Here is a 16,534-nt window from a genome sequence, read left to right on the forward strand (position 1 = left end):
TTTAAGTATACACTTTCATTTACTGACGATTTTTCCAGTGCAGTGTTTGTGTATCATCTGAAAAATAAGAGTGACACAGTGCAAGCCACTGAGCGTTTTCTGGCCGATGTAGCGCCTTATGGCAAAATTAAGCGCCTTCGATCAGATAATGGTGGCGTACACTGCTAAGAGCTTTAAGTCTTTGATGGTTAAAAGTGGTATTAAACACGAGACCTCAGCCCCATATTCGCCCCATCAAAATGGAACGGCTGAGAGAAATTGGCGCACACTTTTTGACATGTCGAGATGTATGTTAATTGAAAGTGGGCTGCCAAAAGGTTTGTGGCCTTATGCTGTTCAGACAGCTGCTATGATTAGAAACCGGTGTTTTAATAAACGCACAAAGCAAACACCATTACAGGCGTTGACTGGGAGACAACCCAACCTGTCCAGAATGCAAAATTTTGGTTCAGAGTGTTTTGCTTACGTCCAAGACAAGAAGAAGCTCGACCCAAGGGGTGTAAAAGGTGTGTTTGTTGGGTATGACAAAACCAGTCCAGCATATCTTGTTTATTTTCCAGACAGCAAAAAGGTGCAGAAAAATAGACTAGTGAAGTTTATTACTCAGCCTGGTGTTGAGCAACAAACCCAGACTAATGTTTCACCTGATGATGAAGATGAGGGTCTGAGATACAGACAGAAAAATTTAATTCCAGTCATTGAAAATGAAGAGGTTCCAGAGACTGAGGAGATTAGCCAACCAAATGTACTTGAAGCTAAAATTGAGCGTAAAACTTACCCTTCCAGAGAGAAAAGGAAGCCATTTCATCTACGTGACAATGTTTCTCAGTATGCTGAAATGGACCCGGTCCACAGCAACATGGATTACTGCTATAGAGTCACATGCAACATACCTGTAACTTTTAAAGGTGCCATAAGCTCAGACAGATCGAAAGATTGGGTAAATGCTATGGATGAAGAAATGCAGTCCCTTAAGGAAAACAACACATTTACTCTAACCACCTTGCCTGCGGGTAAGAAAGCTGTGGGGGGTAGATGGGTTTATGCAATGAAGAAAAACATTGATGGGTCTGAAAAATACAAAGCCAGGTATGTGGCAAAAGGGTACAGTCAAAAGTTGGGAGTTGACTATGAGGAGACGTTTTCTCCTACTGCTAACATGACAAGTGTTAGAGTGTTGATGCAGAAAGCAGCACAGGAAAACTTGATTTTGCACCAGATGGATGTCAAAACTGCCTATCTAAATGCACCAATAGATTGTGAGATCTACATGGAACAACCAGAAGGTTACGAGGTGCAATCTAGCTCCAATGTAAAATTGGTCTGCAAGCTAGAACGCTCACTTTATGGGCTTAAACAGTCGGGCAGAAATTGGAACAAAGTTCTACATGATTTCCTGACTAAGAACCATTTTGTGCAAAATCAGGCTGACAATTGTGTTTACACAAGAGACAGAAAATGACAAGGTGTTAATGGTCATTTGGGTTGATGATTTAATCATAGCTGCAAGTGATGATAATGCTCTAAAGTATGTGAAAGCGATGCTTACTTCAAGGTTCCAAATGAAAGATTTGGGAAAACTCAGGCATTTCCTTGGCATTGATTTTAACCAAGTTGACAACTGTGTGAGAATGTCACAGGCACAGTATGTTGAGAAAATCCTGGAAAGATTTGACATGCAGGATTGTAAACCAAGGTCTACACCTTGTGAACAAAAACTAGTCTACACTGACGGTGCCGACATGATGGATGACGTCAGAAAGTACAGAGAGGTAGTCGGTAGCCTCATTTATTTGTCTATTTGTACAAGACCTGATTTAAGTTTTGTGGTAAGCAAGCTATCACAGTACTTTTCGGAGCCAACTGTAGAGCAATGGGCAACAGTTAAACATGTTCTCAGATATCTTAAAGGTACAGTTGACAAGGAGTTATGTTACACTAAATGTGATGATTTAGGTCTGCAAGCGTACAGTGACGCAGACTGGGCAGTTGAAAATGACAGAAGAAGTACCACTGGTTACTGTGTAAGCCTGTCCAAAAATGGCACACTAGTTTCCTGGAATCCTGGAAAACTAAGAAACAACCAACTGTAGCTCTGTCCACGTGTGAAGCAGAATATATGGCCCTTGTAGCCACAATACAAGAATGTTTGTATCTTAGACAGTTTTTAGATTGTCTTGATGAGCAAGTGTATCCACTGCCAAAGGTTTTCGAAGATAACCAAGGTACAATTGCACTAGCAAAGAATCCTGTCAGTAGACAGCGATGCAAACACATTGACATAAAGTATCATTTTTATCAGATCCACAGTGAACAATGGGCACATTGTGTTAGAATTTTGTCCTATTGAGGAAATGGTGGCAGATATGATGACAAAGCCTGCAACAAGGTTTAAGTTGGACAAGTTCGATGGATTCATTTTTGGGGGATGAGTTGTAAAAGAGAAAAAAGAAAATAAAATTGTACTTATGCTTATATGCAGTTAAAGAAAGAGCAAGAGAGGGTGTTAAGATATGCTCTGTCTTTCTATGTTTATTATTATTATTATTATCTCCTATATTACTTACTATTACTACTCTCCCTTTAAGAGTTCATTGGGAAGTCAATTGATGATTAGATGATTGGGCCACCCATGTGGGGGCGTGTATTTGTGTGCTCAATAAAAAAACCCAGTAAGAGGGGCAGTCGAGAGCTGACTGTGTTGAATGAACAACGTGTTTCCAGACCACTCTTTTAACCCACTCCGTCGTAAGCTTTACTATGTGTATGTTTAGTTTTAGCCACTGTGTTTTACTTTGTTTAATAGAGACAAGTAGTGAGACTGATAAATTTAAAACTTGAACACTAAAGTAATAAAACATTTGTACGACAGAGCAGGGAAATTAAAACTAGAGAGGTAGAGAAAGTAACACCATTTTCTTTGGGTCCCTCCTGTTCAGCAGAACTGTCCCTGGTTGGGTTGAGAGAGTCCATCTTCTACTGAATTCTGGAGTCCACGGTCAGATCTGATCAGAAATGATTGACAGATGGGCGAAAATACATTGAAAAGTATTTTGATACAAAATACAAATACTGGGTCAAAAAATTTATCAAAATACAAAATGTATTTGAGATACGAATACGTATTTTGTATTTTAAAAATACATAAATACATTTTATAAAAAATAGTAAATGTAATCATTAGTAAATTCATAGATTTCTAAGAATAAATTGACCATACAAGCAGACTGTTTTTCAATTTTTTCCGTTCCAACCAAATTACAAAAAATTATTTCAAATACGTATTTCAAATACATGTATTTCAAATACTGCCCATCTCTGATGATTGATATCCTGGAGGAGTTGTGGATAAATTACAACTACACACTCTTCTTATACTACAGAGCCTGGGGTGGAGCCAGTGACTGCTTTGAATGATTGGACAAAGAGAACAATACAACCATCTCTCCACCAATCACAACCTAACATACTTCAACATGCCCCTCCCCCAGACATGCTCCATCCATGCAACCTTCTAGAAACTGTTGACTTTCTGTTACAAGAGAACCAAGAGCATCCATTTGTGGATGAATTCATTTGTAATATTCATGCAATTCAAATGTGTCTTAATTCCTATAAGATTAGACTGCCCCAACCCTCCTGATTTCGTGTATAGAGGGGCGGGTGTATAGAGCCGGCGAGAGATTGCGGCTGATCCCATTGGTTCACCGATCTGTCCGTCAACCCCCGCCCCGTTAACACAACATTACGAGCGACGCCCACTGCACTCTGGTTGGTTGGGAAATGAAACACTTCCTCATACCGAGTACACCGACCCGCTGGGCCAGGCTTTTATTTTTAAGCAAAACTAAGCAATAAAAGCCTGGAGATCGAGGCTACTATAAGATTAATATAAGATATCTGAATATAACACCCTGTATTTATAAATGCATTTATTATAAAATGCATGCACAGTAAACAGACAATCAGTATCTTCAGACTTCAACAATGTTGTATTCAGAGGTTTTCAAACTTTTTCATGTCAAGGACCCCCAAAATGATATGAATTTGGCCGCGGACCCCCATCTCAAAATATTTTGTTCCAGGGACCCCCAGAAGCAAAGATTTGAGTTAGTGTTTGCTTTAAAAGAATATATATTCAAAGATTTGCACACATTTTCACGATTTCTTCAAAAAATAGCAGATCTACAAGCTATGAGCATGTAGTTCATAGCGCCAACTCAGGTTTTTTTGCCGTCTTGACTTCCATCATTCTAATCCATGATGGACATAACTGATCTCCACATTAACTGGTCAAAAACGTCCTCCTAACTCCACTTGAGCTGGATTTGGGTAAAGTGATGATAAAATAAGTTTAAAGCAGGGGTCTTCAACGTTTTCAGGCCAAGGACCCCCTAGCTGAGAGAGAGATGAAGCAGGGACCCCCTACTCTATATTGTATAAAATTGTTTCAGATTAAAGTTTTTCTTTTACTTAGTCTGCTATTTTTCCACACCTATAGTCTCTTTGCCAAAAATAGCCGATCTACAAGCTCTCAACGCCTCGCAGCGGTAGGGGGTCCCTGCTCCATCACCCCATCAGTTTGGGGGTCCCTGGCCTGAAAAGGTTGAAAACCCCAGAAAGTTGTGGTGCTGCATGTGTGTGTAGGCCTACTCACCCAATAATTAACTGCTGCTGCTGACTTGGGGAAGACTAAGATGATTGCTGGACTGAACATAACTTCGTTTGTTGAGCACATGGAGCTCAAGCTTCACAGGTGTGATTAATTGCACACACACACACACACACACACACACACACACACACACACACACACACACACACACACACACACACACACACACACACACACACACACACACACACACACACACACACACACACACACACACACACACACACACACACACGTCAATAGTGTGCCCAGGCCACACAGTGGTGTAAAGTACATTTACTCAAGTACTATACTTAAGAACTTCTTTTTTTTTTACTTTAGGCTACTGGTAAAGTTTTTTTTTTTACTTTACTGGAGTATTTCCAGTTTTCCCTTTATGTCTGTGTGTGGGTTTTACGAATATTGAACAAATGAAAGGTATTAAAAAGCACTTCTGACTAAACCTCCTAACTCCAACTCAGACTTCGTCATTCTAATCCATGATGGACATAACTATCTCCACATTAACTGGTCAACAACTTCCTCCTAACTCCACTTGAGCTGGATTTGGGTAAAGTGATGATAATATAAGTTTAAAGGATAAAAAATAAAGGATAAAGGATAAAAAAAAAAAAAAGGATAAAAATGCAAGTATCTGACAATGTATAAAGTCAACATACCAACTTATTGAGTTGTTTTAAAAACATGTTTTTTGTTTTCCTGAAAAGTTTATATTTTGGACGTAGCTGGTTTACTGTCCAACAGCAGAGATGTATAGCTACCAACTACTACTATCTTACCCTCCCAATTCTTAGCTGTTTGTGATGTCATATGAATGTATTCGTCTTGAGGCCATATTATTCATTGTGGTCATCCAACTCATTCTACATACTCGGGGAAACTCTGGTGTTTGGCCCCCTCCTACCTGAGTGGGTTCCAGGGGGTCCCCAGCAAAATGTGTAAATAAAGCATCAGAATCTGTTTAACCATTTTAACCAGATAATACAAAGACTGTATTCTAAACATCTTGAAAACATTTTTTTAAATCTTGTTGTTCGCGGCCAAATGAATATACATTTTCTTGACATGAAAAAAAGTTGGGAGAACCACTGCACTAATCTACTCTAGTAAAGCTCAAAACAATGAATGCTTTTTTAATGTCACTTAATGCAATGCATTTTCCTCTCAAGAGCTTTTTATGTCCTTTCACGTGCCTGTCAAGAGACTGGACAGCTAAAGTGTGTGTTTCCATCAAATCACCCGGCTGTTCAGTTTTCTTCCTTCCGCGATTTCCTGCCTGCTGGTCATAAATTCACAACCCACCAAAATCCAGTGGTAGACAAAGTATATTCAAGTATTCAAAAGTACACGTTACTAACTACCTTTTCAGAAATAGTCAGAAAGTGTCAGAAATGTAGAAAATAGCATATATACAACCTCAAAACGTGTCGTGCTGCAATGCATTGTGAGCTTATAGATCGGCTATTTTCACTATATTTGAAATAGGGCTTAAGTGGTTAATTCGTAATATATGTTTGTAAGTTTCGATCCCTTCATAGAAATGTAGTGGAGTGAAAGTCAACAGCTAGCAAAAGACAAAAACAAATGCTCCACAAATGTACAGTACTAAAGTAAATGTACTTAGTTACTGTCCACCACTGCCAAAATCTGAGTTACTATGGCAGCTTGCCACCGGCACATCACAGCAACCAATCAGGACCAATCTTTTCTTTTTTTTGTTGCAATTTATTGCTTATATAAACGCTCTATAAACAATAGTTTTTGGTAAAAATAAAAATCTATCAATAATAATCACAAATAAAATTGTCACAATGACTTTTACATGACGACATATTGCACAGTTAAAGGAGTAGTTCACCCCAAAAATGACTTTATTTTCTGTTAATTACACAGCCCATGAAGCCTTGAATTTCACGGAGAATCTTTAGTTTTTGTCGCATTCCTGAGCCAATAATTCGATGACCGGTTCATCGGTCAGTAGGTCCAACTCCTTGAGTCGACTCTGCCGGTCATCAAATTATTGGCTAAGGAATGCGGGAAAAAAAAAAAAATCTATGAATTCAAGGCTTCATGGGGTGTGTAATTGATAGAAAATAAGTCATTTTTTTGGGGTGTACTACTTTTTTTTTTTTTTTTTTTCTTAGTGTGAGGCGGTGCAACCTGATGATAAGACTTGATCAGGGTTTACAGCCACCATAGAGATTTCATGATCGGGGTCTACTTCACCACCCAGTCCCAGCTGATAGAGAGATTCCATGATGTAGACACGGAATACTGTTTGGAAAAAGCAGGTCTGGTGGAACCGCTGTCCATTGTAGGCCCAACACTTTTAGTTTGAAGACCCGTGCATTGATACCAGAACAAAATATATTATGTTATATACTTGGTTGCGCATCCTGTGTCACTAACCATAAATATCCGATCCACAAGTTCACATTGTGTCGCCCTGTGTGCCGCGTTGATCTTGTAGATCAGCAATTCTTCTGGCACCTGTGTGCAACTAAGTATATCTCAGGCTTTACGCTGAGGCATACGTAAGAAGGGATCTTCGTGGTACCCATAATTTAACACAGAAAAAACAAAACGATTGGATTGCTGAAATCATGATGGATTATGTTGGATAACATACGTTTCGGGGGCGCTCCCCCTAGTGGCTCACCCTGGTCATGAGTGCATACATACCACATAAATAAAAGGCTGTGGTCCTTCCTTCCTGCAGCTAGTCTAGTCCGGGCTCGAACCCGAGCCCTGCCTCTTTACCGCCTTTCCTGTCACTCTCTTACCGTTACCGTCAACAATATAGCAGACATGAGAAACAAGATTATAATGATAATAATAATCTTAAAAAAGAAAACGACAACATAATTTTCTGTTACTGGATGGACGCTGGCTCTATTTTTCTTCTTTTTGGCACAGACATGCTCTCTTGTCCGTTTGCCTAACAGGTTGTGCAAATATTTGAATATATTTGTCAAAAGGAACATTTTTGACTCAAATCTTTGCTTCTGAACCACTGATACAACAACATACGTTTTTAAAAAAAACTGTTAGGATTTAGAAGAGATTTGTAGAATCCCCAGAAGCAAAGATTTGAGTTACAAATGTTTGCTTTAAAAAAGTATATATATTCCGAGATTTGCACAAATTTTCAAAATTTTTCAAAAATAGCAGATATACAAGCTGTAGATCTGCTATTTTTGCCGAGGAAAGGGTACAACTCTGCGACCCGTTCAACTTCATGATTTGCTCTTTCTGTGTCAAGAAGACCGGCCCCGACCGTCCGTCCGTCCGTCCGTCCGTCCGTCCGTCCGTCAGTTCACAGCAAAGTTCTGCCGATAGATCGCTCCGGGGGGGGGACAGGCAGTCCAGTCTCGTTTGGCAGCTTGTGGTTGGTCTGACTATAGAAAGGCCTGGAAAACACGTGGCTGGCAGAATGTCTGGTATCACCGGAAACGTGTTCAGATGTTTAGGTTCTCCACCTCCATGTTGAGCTCAGGACACAGCTCCTTCAGAAACATCTCCATCAGTACCTGAGGAGAGGAGAGGAGGAGGAGGAAGAGGAAGAGGAAGAGGAAGAGGGAGAGGGAGAGGGGAATGGATTGATTGATTGATTGATTGATTGATTGGATACTTTATTAACGGTTTGCAAAAAGAACAGATATACAGTTATACAATGATGCTAAAAGGATAACACAAAAAGCCCTGAGGGCTCGTTTCCATTGTGGTCCTATGTATTAAATTCACTGGATTGGATACCAGGTTGAAAAGAAAGAACAATAACTCTAAACAGTCTAAGTTGATGCTGAGCAGTTCAACCAATGCTTGCAACCAACTCACCCAGAGACAGACATGGCAAAAAAAGAATCTACAAGAGTTGCAGTGCAACACGTTATGATGCACAACAACAATTATTGTAACCCCTTTATCCATATTTTATAGTTTGGCTATTCAAAAATAGCAGATATACAATAGAGCGGCACTTGTAAATCTTTTTTCTTAAAAATCATGATTTTCTTTCAAATCTTTGAATATATAAAGGGAACATTTTTAACTAAAATCTTTGCTTCTGGGGGGTCCCTGGAACAAAATATTTGTTGATGGGGGTCCGCGGCCAAACAAATAATCATTTTGGGGGTCCTTGACATGAAAATGTTTGAGAACCACTGGTTCAAGAGTGGAAATAATAATGCTTGTTATGCCTGTATTTGTACTTTATTTGACCAGCGGGTGTCACTGTTGCTGCACAGACACCATCTATGTAGGCTTATTGGCCAGGGATCCTTTTATTTAACCCATTAAAATACATAGAAAGATTTGCATACATTTTCACGATTAAAAATAAATCAATAGAAGATCTACAAGCTCGTAGCGCGGCACTCGGTGCCGCGCTACGAGCTTGTATATCTGCTATTTTTCAATAGCCAAATAAATCTAAAATGACACAGATGCGTTCTGTTTTACTGTGTTGCTGCTAGTATGTCTTACATAGAGAAGGTGTTTGTTGGCACTAGCCTCTTGCAGGGCATTGAAGATCTTGATGATCCCGTAGCGGGCATTCTGCTGGCCAACCAGATTTGCCAGGGCCTCTGACGTCACAGATGACATCATCAATGGAAGGAGGGGAAAAGAGGTGGTCAAAGGTCATGACAATCGACAAGGCAATTCAGTGTTTGCTTAAGATCTCTTTGGCAATTCAAAATAAGCAGATATACAAGCTCATAGCGTGGCACCGAGAGGGCCGCGCTACGAGCTTGTAGATCTGCTATTTTTGAAAAATCGTGAAAATCTGTGCACATCTTAATATATATATATTTTAAAGCAAACACTTGTAACTCAAATCTTTGCTTCTGGGGGATAAATGTCTTCTAAATCCTAACAGTTTTCTGAAAAACGAATGTTGCTGTAATGTCAGTGGTACTCAAACCTTTTCATGTCAAGGACCCCCAAAATGATATATATTTTGCCGCCGACCCCCATCTCAAAATATTTTGTTCCAGGGACCCCCAGAAGCAAAGATTTGAGTTACAAATATTCCCTTTAAAAATATATATATATTCAAATATTTGCACAACATGTTTTTGAATTATTATATATTTTTTAATATATTATATTATTATATTTTTTAATAGCCAAAGAAATCAAAAAATGCAAAGGAAACGCATTATAACAGTACATTTGAATTCAGTACAGGGGGGGAAATTGTGTTAAACACCCATCTCCTTTATAGGAAACATCCATTCTGTAACTCTGAGACGGTACAAATTTAACCACATGAGCCCGTAAAGGGTCCATTTGGAAATTGGAACCCGTTACTTGACCACTACAATAATATGTATGCAATACTGTACGTATGATTGAATTTGTGTTTATAAAATATTATAATGAAGGCCCAAATTATAACGATTTTGCTTCAAATATATATATTTTTTAAACATTTTTTTACTCAAATCTTTGCTCCTGGGGGTCCCTGGAACAAAATATTTTGAAGATGTGCGCAAATTTTCACGATAAAAAAAATTGCAGATCTACAAGCTCATAGCGCGGCACTCGGTGCCATGATGTAACTCCAAAGGTGGGCAAGAAATAAAAAATAATTGCTCCGTTGATTAGAAATTGATAATTCAAAATATGCTCCTCATTGACTTACATTGTACGGTAAAACTGCTCTCAAAGTCACTCTTTTAGCACATAAACGAACGCAAACAAAGTTGATTCAGACAATATAGAACATCACCAAACCCAGTACTGTTTTTTTTTTTAAATAAAAATGTCAACTTCCTGTTGATTTTGCCATTTTTAATAAGTAGAAAACCGCGGATCCGGATACAGATCTTCAAATAGTAAAATCAACAGGAAGTTGACATTTTTATTAAAAAAATAAACAGTACTGGGTTTGGTGATGCTCTATATTGTCTGAATCAGCTATGTTTGGGTTCATTTATGTGCTAAAGGAGTGACTTTGAGAGCTGTTTTACCGTACAATGTAAGTCAATGAGGAGCATATTTTGAATTATCAATTTCTAATCAATGGAGCAATTATTTTTGATTTCTTGCCCACCTTTGGAGTTACATCATGGCAAGGTAACTACACAACCCAAACCTCTACCAAAGTGGTCTTACCCTTTAAGAAGACATTAGGTTTTACCTGGGATGTTGTCCAGCAGCTTCTGCTGGGCTCTCTCCTTGGTCTCGCTGCGTTCGGAGTCTGTCCGCACGTTGAGGTGCGGCGCCAGCTTCCCGTTGGGCCAGAACGTGTCGCGGAACAAGTTGATGTAACAGACTAACATCTGCTCAGAGAAGATCCAGTTCACTGTGTCTCGGATCTGTCTGGAATAAAAAAAAAACATGCCACAGAGATTGATATCTAGCCTGGTAAACCCCCCCCTCTGGAAATCTCATTTCCATTTGATTTCAGGAGTGGGTCTGGCATGAACTCCTATTTGGCTATTTGGCTGTGGGCGGGTGTAATACCGTTGACTGACAACCCCTTCAGCCAATCATCAGTTCGTTCCACCACCACCACAGAGCAACGTGACGCAAGGGGACATTTGAAAGGGCCATGCCGAAAATAGGTTGCTTTATTCGGATACATGAGTGTCACTGCCCCGCCTCTGCCGGTTCTCTGAATTTTTATTTTTTAAATAGGCTCCGGTTAGGTTATTTTAGGGGAGGTTATTTTTTAGGTTATTTTTTTCCCCATTTCCTGAACATTTACAGTTTTGCATATTGTCGCCGTCGGGCGCAAATCTCCTATCTCCGTTTTCAACTTTTTTACTTTCTTGAAAACCCTTTATGTCTGTGTGTGGGTTTTACGAATATTGAACCAATGAAAAGTATTAAAAAGCGCTTCTGACTAAACCTCCAACTCAGGTTTTTTTGCCGTCTTGACTTGGGTGGTACAGTTTTTGTCTTTTTTAAATTGTTATGTTTGTTTGTTGTTTTTGTAAATGTTTTTTGTCTTTGTAGTTTTTGAAATGTGTTTGGTTTAGGCATGTTGCAGGCTGTTGTAGATTTTAATCAGAGCATTGACTACATTCCTGCGTTCTTCATGGCCAGGCGGATTTCAGCCACACTGTAGTGCAGTCTGGCGGCTGTACAAAGGCAGTGCACGCACACAATACTGCACACAGAGCCACAGAGCCACACACACACAAGCCGAGCACGGTTTCATAGTAAGCTCCACTTCGTGCGGGGCGCGCCTCCTTCCGCTGCGTTCGCAACCAACTTATCGAGTTGTTTTAAAAACATGTTCCTTTAAAGTTTATATTTTGGACGTAGCTGGTTTACTGTCCAACAGCAGAGATGTATAGCTACCAACTACTACTATATTACCCTCCCAATTCTTAGCTGTTTGTGATGTCATATGAATGTATTCGTCTTGAGGCCATATTATTCATTGTGGTCATCCAACTCATTCTAAATAATCGGGGAAACTCGGGTGTTTGGCCCCCTCCTCCTACCTGAGTGGGTTCCAGGGGGTCCCCAGCAAAATGTGTAAATAAAGCATCAGAATCTGTTTAACCATTTTAACCAGATAATACAAAGACTGTATTCTAAACATCTTGAAAACATTTTTTGAAATCTTGTGTTCGCGGCCAAATGAATATACATTTTCTTGACATGAAAAAAAGTCGGGAGAACCACTGCTCTAATCTACTCTAGTAAAGCTCAACACTATGAATATGGTTTTAATGTCACTTAAAGGAGGAGTTTCATGGATTTATTTTTGTTTTTGTGGCATTCCTAAGACAATAATTTGATGACCGTGTAAATTCCCTTAGGAGACACAAATAATCTACTTTGTGTCTCCTACCGGATACATTAGCCGGTAGGAGACGGGAATCAAATTATTAGCTTAGGAATGCGACAAAAACAAAAAAGAATCCATGGATTCAAGGCTTCATAGGGCGTGCAATTGATAGAAAATAAGTAATTTTTTGGGTGAACTCCTCCTTTAATGCAATGAATTGTCCTCTCAAGAGCTTTTTTATGTCCTTTCACGTGCCTGTCAGACACTGGACAGCTAAAGTGTGTTTCCATCTATCACCCGGCTGTTCCTCCTTCCGCGATTTCCTGCCTGCTGGTCATAAATTCACAACCCACCCAAAATCCAGTGTTAGACAAAGTATATTCAAGTATTCAAAAGTACAGGTTACTAACTACCTTTTCAGAAATAGTCAGAAAGTGTCAGAAATTTAGAAAATAGTTCAGTTCAGTTTATTTCCAGCTCTTTTGGACAACAGAAAGATACATATATACACAAGTGCATTAACGCAACTTTGAAAAGTCATAATCACAAGAAAAGGAGGTCCAAGGCACAAGTTTGTGTATATGAAGTGTCCAAGAAACTGGAAAAGGGGACAGGGAGAAGCATAATGCTTATCGAGACATACCCCTGGCTCAGTTTGCAAAAGGAAATAAATAAGGTACAGTGTTTGAAACACAATTCAAATGAAAAGAATATTATATGTATACAAATTATATACCGTAAATATATACATAATTTATGTTATATTTACATTAATTGATACATTAATTGATACAGCAAGCTCACATTCATAACTGATTAAATAATAATAATTATATATTGATAGTATATAAAACTAATATAATATGATATAATACAAATAATAATTACAATCATTTCACAATATATATTATCATCATAATAATAGCATATATACAACCTCAAAACGTGTCGTGCTGCAATGCATTGTGAGCTTATAGATCGGCTATTTTCACTATATTTGAAATAGGGCTTAAAGGAGAATTTTGGACTAAAGTTCTCTTACCTTTTCTATGACGTTATGATATCTTAGGATGAATGGTACAGTAGAAACATTTCATAACTCCACCCCTGAGCCGCCACAGCTTAAAAGGTGCGCGGATAGGCCTTAGGTTAGATCACATATTTTAATAGCTTTTTTTTATTTTTTATTTGGTGAGATCTGACGTTCATAGTGACAGAACACTGTCCCAAAAAACGTCAGATCTTAAAAAAAAAAAAAAAAAAAAAGCTATTAAAATATGTGATCTAACCTAAGGCCTATCCGCGCACATTTTAAGCTGTGGCGGCTCAGGGGTGGAGTTATGAAATGTTTCTACTGTACCATTCATCCTAAGATATCATAACGTCAGAAAAGGTAAGAAAACTTTAGTCCAAAATTCTCCTTTAAGTGGTTATTTAGTATATGTTTGTAAGTTTCGATCCCTTCATAGAGATGTAGTAGAGTCAAAAGTACAATATTGATATTTAAAATGTAGCAGAGTGAAAGTCAACAGCTAGCAAAAGACAAAAACAATATACTCCACAAATGTACAGTACTGAAGTAAATGTACTTAGTTACTGTCCACCACTGCCAAAATCTGAGTTACTATGGCAGCTTGCCACCGGCACATCACAGCAACCAATCAGGACCAATCTTTTCTTTTTTTGTTGCAATTTATTGCTTATATAAACGCTCTCTAAACAATAGTTTTTGGTAAAAATAAAAATCTATCAATAATAATCACAAATAAAATTGTCACAATGACTTTTACATGACGACATATTGCACAGTTAAAGGAGTAGTTCTTCGGTCAGTAGGTCCAACTCCTTGAGTGGACTCCGCCGGTCATCAAATTATTGGCTAAGGAATGCGATAAAAACAACAAAAAATCTCTATGAATTCAAGGCTTCATGAGGTGTGTAATTGATAGAAAATAAGTCATTTTTTGGGGTGTACTACTGTTTTTTTTTTTCAACAACGATCACAGAACATGGGTGCTGTTGCTCAGGTTGTGTGCGTTCGTTGGAGGAATGTGGATAAAGGTCTGCACTGCGTACAAGTCCTGGCTGTTGTTGAAGACGGTTCCACTGAACAGCTTCAGCTCCGGCTTAAAAGAACAACAATGGGTCATCATGATGCATGTTTCTGATCCCTTTCTAATGAAACACTTGTCACACCGTTCATTATGAGTTTAGGCTGCTTAACTGAGTACAATTCCACATTGACCAAATTAGGATTTCTCTCCAGTGTGAATTCTCTGGTGTCGTTTAAGGCTGGACATTCGAGAGAAGTGTTGTCCACACTGGTCGCATCCATAGGGTTTCTCGCCAGTGTGAATTCTTCGGTGTGTTTTAAGGGAGGACATGTCAGAGAAGTGTTGTCCACACTGGTCGCATCCATAGGGTTTCTCGCCAGTGTGAATTCTTCGGTGTGTTTTAAGGGAGGACATTTGAGAGAAGTGTTGTCCACACTGGTCACATCCATAGGGTTTCTCTCCAGTGTGAATGTGTTTTTTAAGGGAGGACATTCGAGAGAAGTGTTGTCCACACTGATCACATCCATAGGGTTTCTCTCCAGTGTGAATTCTCTGGTGTGTTTTAAGGGTGACCATTTGAGAGAAGTGTTGTCCACACTGGTCACATCCATAGGGTTTCTCTCCAGTGTGAATTCTCTGGTGTTTTTTAAGGGTGGCCATTTGAGAGAAGTGTTGTCCACACTGGTCACATCCATAGGGTTTCTCTCCAGTGTGAATTCTCTGGTGTTGTTTAAGGGAGGACATGTCAGAGAAGTGTTGTCCACACTGGTCACATCCATAGGGTTTCTCTCCAGTGTGAATTCTCTGATGTCTTTTAAGTTTGGACATGTCATTGAAGCGTTGTCCACACTGATCACAGCAGTGTCGTCTTGGTTTGGTCAAGCTTCTTTGTTCTTTCTCTGCTGGTAGCACAGGGAATCCAGACTGATGATTCAACACTGGATTGCAGAAAGACAAAGGAAATATGGTTGAGAGGTGGGAATGGAGTATACATGTACAACTTAATTACATTAAGCTGTTCCCTAGAATGAATATATAGATATAGATAAACAAGCAACAAGCTGAGACAACACAGCAAAAATAAAGATAAATAATATACAACAAAGCTAGAGGTTAAAATTAAACACAAATTATATTTTAAAAAAAAGATTGAGACTGTTAAGATATGCTCTGTCTTTCTATGTTTATTATTATTATCTCCTATATTACTACTCTCCCTTTAAGAGTTCATTGGGAAGTCAATTGATGATTAGATGATTGGGCCACCCATGTGGGGGCGTGTATTTGTGTGCTCAATAAAAAACCCAGTAAGAGGGGCAGTCGAGAGCTGACTGTGTTGAATGAACAACGTGTTTCCAGACCACTCTTTTAACCCACTCCGTCGTAAGCTTTACTATGTGTATGTTTAGTTTTAGCCACTGTGTTTTACTTTGTTTAATAGGTTATGGGCCCAGATAGAGGGTAAAACCTAAAGTTAATTCACTGAAACTAAACACTTAGGACTAGGCTTGTGTAGGCATAGCACGCCGGGTCGTAGTAATCAGACATGGCAACAAGGAGACCAGCAGAGCCGAGCAGAAGCTACTGGTCGAGACTGCTGTTTGACGGAGATGAAGGAGGTTATGAAATGTGGGAAACAAAATTCCTGGGGCACCTTCGCCTGCGGGAATTAAAGAAGACAATTCTGTCAGAGCCCCCTGACGAGGACGAGGACAACGCAGCAGAGCTGAGACAAGACACTTTGAAAAATGAGGAGGCGTACGCGGAACTAATACAGTTCCTGGACGACAAAAGTTTGTCACTGGTAATGCGCGATGCCCCAGATGACGGCCGCAAAGCACTGCAGATTCTGAGAGGCTATTATCAAGGTAAAGGAAAGCCAAGGATAATAAGCCTGTATAATGAACTGACATCGCTGCAGAAAACGAGCAGTGAAAGTGTGACAGAATATGTGATTCGCGCTGAAACAGCGATCACAGCGTTGCGGAACGCAGGCGAGACACTGAGCGATGGTTTGCTCGTAGCTATGGTTTTAAAGGGGCTACCTGAATCGTT

The 16,534-nt window shown here is 39.3% G+C and overlaps 1 protein-coding gene across 1 annotated transcript; it reads right to left on the reverse strand.

Moving 5' to 3' along the window:
- Nucleotides 1–7,926: 7,926 nt before the first annotated feature.
- Nucleotides 7,927–14,578, reverse strand: LOC308075682 (sorting nexin-25-like; the record flags this gene model as incomplete). Its single annotated transcript, XM_080415630.1, has 4 exons — nucleotides 7,927–8,205; nucleotides 9,161–9,261; nucleotides 10,821–11,002; nucleotides 14,430–14,578. The coding sequence occupies 4 exons, from the start codon at nucleotides 14,576–14,578 to the stop codon at nucleotides 8,134–8,136; spliced, it is 504 nt and encodes a 167-aa protein (XP_080271756.1). The 3' UTR covers nucleotides 7,927–8,133.
- Nucleotides 14,579–16,534: the final 1,956 nt, after the last annotated feature.

This window comes from Gymnoscopelus braueri (assembly GCF_963280865.1).
Source record: "Gymnoscopelus braueri genome assembly, chromosome: 20".
NCBI classification, from domain to species: domain Eukaryota; kingdom Metazoa; phylum Chordata; class Actinopteri; order Myctophiformes; family Myctophidae; genus Gymnoscopelus; species Gymnoscopelus braueri.